This window comes from Pristis pectinata, chromosome 17, assembly GCF_009764475.1.
Source record: "Pristis pectinata isolate sPriPec2 chromosome 17, sPriPec2.1.pri, whole genome shotgun sequence".
Lineage (NCBI taxonomy): Eukaryota > Metazoa > Chordata > Chondrichthyes > Rhinopristiformes > Pristidae > Pristis > Pristis pectinata.
Window position 1 is genome coordinate 28725761 of NC_067421.1, and position 12200 is coordinate 28737960.

The window sequence follows — 12200 nt, forward strand, 5'->3', positions numbered from 1 at the left end:
CCTCTATGAATTGTCAGACTGTTAATTTGATACCCATTACAGGATAAGGATCTATGGCCTCTTGTCCTGCTAAGCACTGGGAAAACTGAAGCCATGTTCTCAATCCCTACCGTAAACTTGCATCCTGAGCAACTGGCTTTATCCCTCTCCCTATCACAGCCTGATATTGAACCAGGCCATTTGCAGATCCTGAGAGGAGTCTTGCACCACATTTCCACACCATTGACAGTTCTGTTGGAGGGTCATTGCTTCTCCCTCCGAAGCTGCTGCCTGATCTGGCACTTGCTGTTTTTGTTATAACTTTTTACTCCATAACAAGAACTGTCTGTTTCTGACCCTGTAATATGTTTGGACTCCCCCCTGTTTTGCTTCACCTCATCTGCTGCAGGAACCTTTATCCAAACCTTTGTCATTGATTTTTCCAAAACATTACTGGCTGGCAGCCATCCTTCCACCCTCGGTAGACTTGAGGCCATCTGAAACTGGCCCTTTTTGCCTCACCTGCACTAAATCCCGTTTACCCAAGAAGCTTGTGCTTAATGAAGCCAGTTAAGCAAAAGCTTGATCTTAAAATTCTCCCCTTCCCTTTCAAATCCCTGCATGGTCTCTCCCCTCCCTCTCGCTGTAAAATTAATTGAACTGTAAATTTTGAGACTGATACTATTAGATTGCAACTTATCTATCCCTTGTTATGACATTGAACACTAAATTTGGTTGGTGAATAGATCACAAATTTGCAGATATTTGAGAATACCAGACAAAACTTGTCCACACTGAATAACATTAGCCTCAGAGGGGCCCAGGTACACATGCTATAGATGATTGGGTTGGGAGTAAAGTATTTCCAGATGTTGGCCTGCCGGTTGCATAAATGAAAGATTTACTTCTGCTTTCATTGAGGACCAACAGTTAAAACAGCAGCAACAACCTTCTGAATAATTTCAGATCTGACTCAAATTACATTTCAAACCTTGCCTTTTCTTGGCATTGTGACTTTGCACCAGCTACTTCATAATTTTGTAAACAATTTGGTGTTTTACTTTAACTTCTACAAGCTTTCCTGGTTGCTGAGGTCATTTACAAGTAGTGAGTTAATGAATTGCCCAGAATAGAACATAGAACATAGAACAGTACAGTACAGAACAGGCCCTTTGGCCCACAATGTTGTGCTGACATAGCTAATCCTTCCTACCTACAGAATGCCCATATCCCACTATTTTCCTCTCATTCATGTGCCTATCCAAGCCCCTCTTAAAAGCCTAAAAGCCACCAACGAATTTTCCTCCACCACCCTATCAGGCAACACATTCCAGGCATCCACCACTCTCTGAGTGAAAAACATAACCCTCACGTCTGTTCTGAACTTACCCCCTCTCACCTTAAATGCATGCCCTCTGGTATTGGATCGCTCAATAATGGGGAAAAGTTATTGCTTGTCCACCCTATCTCTGCCCCTCATAATTTTATACACTTCCAACAGATCACCCCTCAGCCTCCGCCGCTCCAGAGGTATAGAGGTGCAATATAGAGGTGCAGCTGCAGCAAACTGGTTCAAATCTGACCGGTGTTGTTTGTACGGAGTGTGCACATTCTCCCTGTGGCTGCATGGATTTCCCCTGGGTCCTCTGGTGTCCTCCCTCATCCCAGGTTGGTAGGTCAATCAGGCAGTTGTCCCAGGTGGGTAGATTAGTGGTAGAATCTTGGGGGAGTTGATGGGAATGTGGGGAGAATAAAATGGTCAGCGTGGACTTATTAGGCCCAAGAGCCTTTTTCTCTGCTGTATGACTCCATGAGCTGTCTGCACTGTGCAGGAAAACCTGGTCGTATATCATAGGCACCCACATTCTCTGGCCTCTCAGACTCCAGCAAAGTATCAACAGCCAGCTATCCCTGCTTGTGAGCAGCTGATGAGGGGCTCATCTTGGGAATCCCAGCCATTGGGTCTGCAAAAAGATTCCATGTAAACTCATCCTTGGAAGGGGAAAAGCTCAGGGAAGGACCAGGCACCCATCTCAGCTCTTCTTTCCTTACCTGGCAATAGTCCTTAGCTAGCAAGGTGGATGCCCTAATTATACTGGATGTGGATAGTTGCCATCGGAAATGTAGGTTAAGGAGTCTCTCCCTGATCTCAGGTGGTTCAAAGTCGCAGGGGGGAACAATTTTGGGGGCAAGTTCAGGCATTCAGCTCCAGTCATTGAAAGATTTTATACCTAGAAATTGGACTTTACCTTCTACCTCTGTGTCCCAAACATGTGCTATGTTCAGTTAGATCTCCAGAAAAAATGTGCCAGGCATCAACGTGTGAGTGCTAATTTCTATGTGTGATGTGCTGCTAGATTTTCTGAGTGTGCTCAGCTGAGGTCATAGGTTGCACCCAAAGGCTCCAATTTATTTTGGCATGTAAGGATATAGGCATTGCCTGACCTGTAATGTCATTAAGTATACAGCTGATGCTAGGCAACCATTAGCCATACTAAGGTGAATCGTGTATAGAAGTGGCCATGTTAATGTCCTGAAGGGTACAATTTCGCCCAGAAATGACTGCTGGAGTGATGTAACCTGGGCAAAATCCCCTTTATGTGCAAATTGCACATCAAAAATGGATCCAATTTCTAAGCTAAAACGTTTAAAGTGTGTGCTTGGCTGCTGAGTGAATAGCTTTGAAGTCAAGATAATGGCCAAAAGCTGTTGAATTTCCCCACAAGGTTGAGGGACTTTGTTCACACATGTGCTTTTGGAATATCTGTCTGTTTTCTGCTCTGCAAGCAATGACGCCAGGCAAAAGTGGCTTTGTTCATTAGATCCGGCTGCACTACTGTGACATATATCTCACTTCAGAGCCAAAGGAAGAGCCGACACAATTGATACATGGAGTGAGCAGTGAGTTTTTCCTGGGGTTGTGTGTGGACGTGCTATCTTCCTGTAGTAAATGACAATCTGTTTTAGTGGCTGCCAGAAACATTCAATGAATAACAATCAGCGTTCCACAGCACTATAGGATTAACTTGGAGCTCTAGCCTGTAGGGCTCGAGGAAGTGGCTGCTGATCATTTCCTGCCCGTGAGCCTCTGGGACAAACGTAAGCGGAGGTCACAGGGTCAAGAGAGGGCTGATATTTAAAGCCCTGTGATTTTCTTCCCTCCTTTGCAGGAAGCACAGCTGTAGGTCTGCACAATAAGTTACTAAGTTCTTTCCCATGCTGTTGTCTAGCTTTTGCACTGATCTCTTGTTAGGGCCATAGAACATGCAAGCCAAGAATAAGTCCTCCTTCTGATGGACAATGTCTACATCTGATCCTTGTTAATAGTGGGTGGAGCAGAAATTATTCTTCTTTTGACTTTATGAAAATGTCTCCATGTTTCTCTTAGATATCTAAAGGTATTTGCTCCAGCTATCCTTTGATACCTCACCCAGGTCACCCTTGCTTCTTGTGAATCCTCGCAATGAGTTTCAGTAGACTACTCAGAATTAAAAGGCTTCAAAACTAAACTTGATAATATCTTCATTTTTTATACATGCAGGATTGACAGGTTAGATGCTAAAAGGCATATCTTCAGGATAGAGGGTCGTCCATTTAGAACTAAGATTAAGGGAGGTGCAAATCTTTGGAATTCTTGAGTCCTGAGGACTGTGGATGATTGACTGTTGACTGTGATCAAAACAGAGGTTGATAGATTGTGGGACACTAAGTGAATTAAGAGTCATGGGAATTGGATGGGACTGGAGGTACACAATCAGCCATGACCTTATTGAATGGCAGATTCAGGGTGATGCGTGACCTACTGTTGTTTGTACTTCTTCAGGACAGGAAAAAGCTGGTTTCTTCCCTCCTTCTGCACGCTCCCCCCAAAACCTCATTGTACTGTTCAAACTGCTGCACACATCAGGATTAGGACACACCATGGGTAGAGACTGACAGTCTGTATGACTAATCTATTCATTGGAATAAGTGGCATGAATCCCAAAGCACATGTTTGTTATTTTAATGACCTTTTTTATGTTATATCAAAGAGATTATTGAAGAAACACATATGCATGCAGCTCCTCACTGTCTTTTCCAACTGATGTTTTTTGTGTCTGAACACCCAATGAGATCTGCCCACTCTTGTTGAATCATTGGCCAGCTCCCTTAAGCATTACCATGCCTCACTTTTCGTGGTCAGATTCACTTAATCCTCCAATATCATCAGTCCCAGGCTCCACCTTTCTCAGGGCAACTGGTAGCTTAAACCCCTCTACTTGATTTATTCATCCTCCCTTCATTTGATATCATCTCATTATCACTAAGTTTAAATTCATCTGCACGTCTGGCTCTACTGTTCTTTCTTCTATGTCATTGGTTTTGACTATCTTGTCTCTGCACACTCAGCTCTCATTATCTGCTCATTTACTATCTATGGATACATGTACTCATGACTTTGGCCATGTATTACTGTGAGCATTGATAAACATTGCATAGTCCTCCAGGGCCCTCTCCTGTGGCGTCCATGTGTCCAGGACTTCTGCCTGAAGCTTCCTTGGAAACAGGACCATGTATCCAGCCTCTCTGTGAGGAGAACGGGACCTAATTTCATGAAGTCAGAGCAGGGCTGAGCTCTGAGTGAAGCCTGGAAATCCTCCCCATCTCACTGGCTTTGGACAAAGTAACAGTTCTGCTCCAAAAGTGAATAAAGTAGTGGCAATGTCACCAGAATGAGTTGGGTCTGTAAGATCTGAGTAGCCTCCAATTTACAGTGATCATTAGGATGAAGGTTGCTGTGGTACAAAGTCACCCCAACCACCAAAGTATCTTTGAAAGCTTTCAGAGCTGTGTTTTTGGTGTGGCCACTCTGTTAATGCTTTTACATAGGAGAAGGTGTCAGTGGTATCCATGTATTTTGTAATCCATGGGAAGTCTGTGCCCCTGTCTCTCCTGATAATGAGCACCAAGTGTACTTTCCCTCCCAGCTTGATTCTGCCGATATAAACTTAATTTATTCGGGAAACATAGCCACTGCTCACTCTGTCCCTATCTTATCTGAGTTTCCTTCCATTGTTGCCACCTCATCCAACTTAATGACCCCAATGACCTTTCCTCAGGTACCATGCTGCTAATATTAAAATTAGTTTCTTCACCACCAAGCTCAGAAGAATGTACCATCAGCCTATACGTTACAACAGCCATTGACAATCATCTTTTGTAAAGGTCCTGGAGTGTGTTGTCATCTTTCAGTTCAATGCTAATCTCTCCTGCAATTCTTTATTCAAATTCCTGTGGTCGAGTTTCCCGTAACATTAGAATCACCCTGACTAAAGCCACAAACCTTTATCACTTGTGATCATGCTGCAGTATCTCTGTTTTTCTGTCCTTCTAATTTGGCTGGCTGCACCACTCCTCCCACCTCTTTATCTGTTACTGAGTGGTGTGGTGTTAACTTTGCATGGTTCTGTTACTATCTTTCTAAAAACACCAAGGCATTTTGGACAATGTCTTCTCTCCTATGCACAGTCAGTTCCAGAATCCCATGAAGGCTTCTTCTTAGTTCAGTCCATTTTATGTTGCAAGTTCGCTGGCTACTCAAGAACATTGTCAATGTGTAAGAAGGACACTGACCTACTTCAGCACCATTTCTCTTTGTTGTTTGACCATCTCTGTTTATCTAAGCCTTGAATGAATTGCTGCTTTCTGTAACCCGACATTTGAAAGAGTCAAGCCAAGAATTTCTTATTGCTAATAAACACTAGCCCATTGGTATTGCATAAGTTAATCTACAAAGATGCTCAGGTTCGCTATTTCTGCCTCTCATCCAGACCTCAGCCCATCTGCTGCTGAAATCATTGACATCATCTGTCAGCTGCAGACTCCTTTCCAATGTCTTTTTGGTGAACGTCCACCATTCTGTAATCATAAACTTCAACTTAACCATAAATTGCCACATATATCCTGTCGTGATGTAAAACTACATGTCCCATCAAATCAACCCCCTTCCCATCCCCAGTGCAATAAACTAACAACATGTCGACATCATCGCTTGTAATCTCTCCCCTTTTGCTTGGTAAGTATTTGTGCAGGTAAACATTCAAGACCTTTTATTGCTCTTCTGTATAAACATAAATTATTGTTGATAGACGGACAGCAAGGAGTTAATACTCAATGGCAAGAATAAAGAAAATGAGAAATGAGAACATTAGAAACCGCATGCTTTTCCACATTACTTCAGCACATTTCCCAAATTCTCAAAGTGCTTCCTACACAGTGGAAAAAGGAAAAGAAAAAGAACAAAAAAAAGTCAGCAAAAGCTGGAAATCTGAAACAAAACAAAAAGTGCTTGCAAGTCTTGATCAATCAGATTGTCTGAAAAACTCAAGGATTCACAAGGGAAGGAATTTTGCTGTTCATGCTGGATTTGGCTCATACGTGACTCCAGACTCACAATACTATGGTTACTCCTAACTGACTTCTGATATGGCATGTTGAACTAATGGGTGGTGTTGAATGGATGAGTGGCGGAAAAGGAGGGTTCTCAGTGTAACTGGAACAGACAACTGATACCACTCTTTACCGCAAGATTAATTCAAAAAAGATAAAAGAGATTAGGTACTCAAATTTCAAAGTTATTGTTAACTCAAGTTATTGAGAGATATGGATGATAAATGGAGTTTGGCTATACATCAGCTAAGGTCTTATTGAACATTGGCAGGATGGAGTGGCTAATGACTTTCTCTTGTTTATGTGTTTCTCTACTCTTTTTGCCTCTTCTTGGATGCTGACTGACTTGCTATGTATTGCAATACTTTCTCTTTTGCATTAAAGTACAGTGAGTGAAGGTAAACACAGAATCAATTCTGAGTGGATGGATGGCCGGTTAATCTCTTTCTGGGAGGGTTGAATGAGGGACAGAGTTTGTTCAGGAGACTGGGGTGTTCTTTCCTGCTCTTTAAAATAGCATTGTGGGTTCCTTAACATTCAGTGTAAAGGAACAGATCAGCTCTAAGTTTCATGAAGAATGGAGCTTTTATCAATGTGCTACTCTCTTACTACAGTGCTAGAGAGGCAGATAAGGCAATGATACCTTCAAGTTGGATTTGAACCCATGACTTTCTGATTTATACGCTAGACCACCACCAAACTGACACCTGGATCTAACATACTTACATCTTCTATAACAACATCAGACAGGTTGGATGCTCAGCATAAGGTCAAGGCCAGGATTAAAATGGTTGAAATGGAGCTACTATCAAGCCCATTTTCTTTCCTAGGCCCTTGTGTGTAATGTATTTGTGTGGACATTGCCAAACTGAAGCTGTCAAGGTAGTGTCTGCCATTCTTCCATTGTTTCCTTCACTTCCTGTATGGAAAACTGTTGTCTTTTCCAGTGATGATTCCTGTCATGGAGACACATTGGAATTTTACAACATCAGGTTCCCTCTCCCTTAGTTCACTCCTTCCATCTCATTCTCCCCCACCCCACCTACCTCACCCACCTGGCTCCATCTGCCCATCAATGTTTCCCTCATCCGGTTCTACCTATCACCCACTAGCTCTTGTCTCACCCTTCCTCCGCACTTCTATATACCGGCCATCTTTCCTCATCCCCCCAAATCCTGATGCAGGATATCAACCCGAAATATCAGCACATCTCTTTTGGCTCCACAAATGCTGCTTGACCCACTGAGTTCTTCCAGCAGTTTAGTTTTTGCTCCATGATTCCTTTTATGTCATGAATGGTTCCACACCAGACTGGATAGTCCATTTACCTTGAATGCACTCAGTCCACCAGCCAGTAGAGCCACCAGAGCTTCACAGTAGCTTAAGGCTCAATACATTACTAAATATGTCACCAAATATGACCCAACTAAGTAAATATATACATACTTAGCATGTTATGAATATACACGGAATGATTTGGCCCATGCACATGCAAAACCTTATAGCAGTTGAGCAACAGTTTGGATTGTCCAGTTTTCAATAATTGTCTGAACATTCAGTGTTTGTTCAAACCCAGGATCGTTCTGTGTATATTCAGCACATGATAAACGCATGTATGGTTACCCAGTTGGGCAATGCTTGGCAACATATTGACCTTTAAGCTATGGTAAAGCACTGGTGATTAACTGTTTCCTAGACCATGGCACCATCTCACTGCCTGAGCTATGTGAATTTAAATGATAAATATATGTCAATGTTTCTGAAAAGATGCTGGGCAGTCTAGTAAAACTCGCTTATTACAGTGTGAACCTCATTTGTTTCCACCTATCCCATGCTTTATGTTGAAGGAGTTAGTGTTGTATCATATAAAATCTCTGTGTGGCCTTACCCATCTACAATGAACCAATGGTTTGAGTTGAATTTTGTATATTGGTGATCCCTAGTTGATGCTCCTCTTGCTATATCCGCACCATGAATGGATCTGCCTCTGAGTTTGACAGCATGGTGATTAGCTGCACTGTGACTTTACTGAAGTGTCAATTCAGATTACGGGTTGAAGCCCTTGAGTAAAATTGAACCCATGACCTTCTGACTCCAAGGCGAGAGTGCTATCACTGAGCAAAGCTGACACTTGACCTTAATGTCAGAAAAGCAGCCCTGAATCTAATGTTGAGACATTTTCCCTTATCAACCAGTTTTGTGCTGAGTTAAATGCAGTTCACTGCTGCAGAACTGCAGCCTTTCATGTGGTTTCACTTAAATGAAGGAGCCACGAACAGCTATGTTCAAGCTGGCTCTGTATCAGACTGTTAGGTACGTTAGAAAGTGCTGGAGTGTGGACTTACTGTGCCAGCACATTGTTCCACTCCGTGTCTCTGAGGCCAGGGATGGGGTGGATGGGGGAGGGGGATTGTGGGTTGGTGGTGGGGTTAGTGGGGGCAGGGTAAACGCTGTGCTCATGTGTCTAATTTAGCTTTGGCATGCAAGAGCTGTCTGAGTCTTCAAAGAGGTTTTGAACGGATGTTGCGCTAAACAATCCAGCTGGAATATTGCCTGCATCTGGCCACTTCCTGCACTGCTCTACATTCTGAGTTGTGATTTTTTTAAATTCTTTTTTTATGGGGGATGAGAGGGAAGGATGTGGAGAAGTTGTGGAGGAGGAGCGGTGGGGGCAGTATCGAAAGTATTGTATATTTTTCAGTCACCGACTAAAATACAAATTCCATTACCCTTGTGGTCAAGGGCCAGTTATGCAGGGATTTGCAAAATGTAAAATGGAAACATTTTCTAAACTCCAGAGAAAAAAGTCTCATGACAGGAATTTGTTTTGACATTAACATAAATGGATCTGCTGTTTTAGAATGCTACTTGCCCCCACCCCCTCCCTGCCTCCCTCTCCCCTTCAACATTCCTTGGCTTCTGAGGGAATTCTGCTTCCAGCTGGATAAACGGAATGATTCCACTGAAGCCTTTCATATAATAATTGGCTGCAAAAGGTGACTGTGAAGTTTCTGCAGAGGGCAGCTGCTGTTGGATGCAAAGTGAGGCAGAGTTTGTAGAGAGAGACCTGGATTCTTTTAACAGTGCACCTAACACCCACACTCACTGCAATGCCCTGAAAAACCACAGGGTCTTTTGGGGGTGCTGGGGTGGGGATGGGGGATAGCAGAGGCAGGTGGATGCCGGTGTAGGGATGAACTAGAGGCATGGGTTGGTGGTGTACCACGGCCAGACTGTGCTAGGACATAGCAAAGGCAGAAGACAAAAGTGGTAGGGATGATGAGGACTGGAGTTGCAATCCCAACTTGAGACTCAGTGGCAGGGACTGAGAAGCAGGGGGTTATTTTAGAGCTGCTGATATCAGTGAAGAGAGTGAAAGTCAAAAAATAAACTGCTGATTGTGGCAACATCGATCATCAAAGATCCCCACCATCCGGACCATGCTATTTTCTCTTTGCTACCATTGGGCAGGAGGCACAGAAGCTTGAGGTCCCACACCACCAGGTTCAAGAACAGCTACTTCCCTTCAACCATTCAGTTCTTGCACCAACACAACCATAATCACTACATTTTAGCAACATTATGGCCACTTTGATCACTTTGCACTGAAGTGGACTTTTTTTTGTCTAATTGTATTTTCTCTTTTAAGAATTCTTCATTGCACCTGTGCATATATGTACTCATGCATTTGACAATAAACCTGACTTTGACTTTGAATCTGAAATCAAAGCAAAAAATGGAAATGCTCAGTGGGTCAGGCAGCATCAGGTCCGGAAGCCTTTGTGAAACATTAACTCTCTTTCTCTTTCCAGTCATGGTTAAGAGAATCTTGACCTTGTATGAGAGTGAAGTATAAGTGATGGTGAACTAGCAGGCCATTTCACACTATCGCATACCTTGCAATGTCACTCAAAGTGAACCCAGGGATCTTGTCAGTCCCCAGCTCTTGGAGTTACAGATGCCACTTGGATCATTGTTGTAAACCTGGAGCACTGAAACTGTCCAGAGCTCTCGCCATCTTCTCCCCATACTCTGGTGGGCTGGAAATGGAGTGCATGAGAGAATGTAAAAAAGTAGGAGCAGGATTAGGCCCTTTGGTCCCTCAAGCTTGCCCTATCATTCAATATGATCATGACTGATCTGCTTCAGGCCTCATCTCCCCTTCTGTGCCAGATCCTCATAGCTTTCAATCCCCTGAACATAAAATGAAACAACCTATCGAATTGACAGGAAAAAACGGACGACAGGCAGGACAAAGAGAATGATTCGGGGGGAGGGGTGATGGCAGTTCAACAGTTGATCAGTAGGCAGAACAAGAAGTGAAATGGTGACCTGACAACACGAGATTTGTTGCTCCTGACAGGATGCTGCTTGAAGAAATTAACAATTCTCCTGTTACTCCAACCCTTTACCCCTCTCTTTCCTCTCCAGTTGTAACATGACCTGTCCCTCGGGACTCTATGGAGCCAATTGTGTTCACCCCTGCCCATGCATTGAAGCCAACTGTGACCCGGTCTACGGCACGTGCATTCTGGGTAAGTGTCTCCAGGTTTCAGGAAAGGTTTGAGGGAAAATTGTTTATGTTAAAATGAAGCCTTGGCAATGCTGTTCCTATGGATGGGGGGAGGAATTCCAGTGTCAGTGAGGCATTTCAGTTAACAATTGATTCAAAGTTGTAATGAAATGTTTGTTTTATAATGACCCCTGGCTTGGAAGCATTTCAGAACGAAGGCCTTGCAGGGTTGATTTAAACTCATCATTGCTATAATAGTTGAATAAAGTCAGAATTTTTTCATTCTACTGTAACCAGGCCTGGTGTTCAAATGCAAAAACACTATGTGTCTAAGGAGACAGCACACAGCCACACAGTGCCTGCACTTCAAGAGACAGTCAATAAACACTGGCTCAGTGCTTGCATCTCAGGAGACAGTCAGTCCACAGTCAGTGTCTGTGGCTCAGGAGACTGTGCACACTAACTCAGTGCTTGTGTTTCAATAGACAGTACACAGTAACTCAATGTCTGCACCTCAGGAGATTGCTCACAGACGTACAATGCCTGTGCCTAAGGAGACAGTCAGTACACAATCATCTAGTACCTGTTCTTGCTCAGACGCTCAGCATAGATTCTCTCCTGAGACAGTTAGTATAGTCATTTGGTGCCCATGATCCTTGAGAGAGTCACTCCAAGCCTATTCATCCCGAGACAAGCAGAAGACTCCTTTTGCATGTGTTCCTACTCAAAATGTCTCCTGAAACACCCAGTGCCTGTACATCCTGAGACAATCCGTACAAAGTTACTTTGTACCTGCTCCCCTCCAGACCGTCAGTATATAGACCATGTACTGCTTCATCTGAGACAGTGAATACAAGGTCACCCGAAATGTGATTCACTGGAGACACACTGAGCAGTTAGGTATCAAACTTGGACAATTAGTGCACAGTCACTCCGTGTGTGCTACAGCCAGAAAGAGACAACAGTCAATCAGTCCTGCTCCTCCTGAAACAGTCAGTGCACAGACATTCAGTGTCTATTCACCCTCAGAAAGTCCACACACTGTCAATTATTGCCTTTGCCTCCTGACACAGTGTGCAGACAATGTCTGTATGCCTTTACACAGGACTGCAACAAATATCTGGCACAGATAGAGGCCATTCACCCCAACAATGGGACCTCCTCCTGTCTTCTTCATCTAAATCCATCAGCAGAAACCTTTGTCTCCCTTAAATATATATATACTATTCACTTCAGACACTGTCTGTGATAGTAAGCTCCATATTCTCATCACTCTATG

The 12200-nt window shown here is 43.4% G+C and overlaps 1 protein-coding gene across 2 annotated transcripts in view; it reads left to right on the plus strand.

Annotated features, from left to right (window-relative positions):
- Positions 1-12200, plus strand: part of scarf2 (scavenger receptor class F, member 2) — a 56461-nt gene that overhangs the window by 24190 nt on the left and 20071 nt on the right. For both annotated transcript variants that reach the window (XM_052031984.1, XM_052031985.1), the window contains exon 7: positions 10840-10943. In XM_052031984.1, the coding sequence (XP_051887944.1) occupies positions 10840-10943 (104 nt within the window). The remainder of the gene's footprint in view (positions 1-10839; positions 10944-12200) is intronic.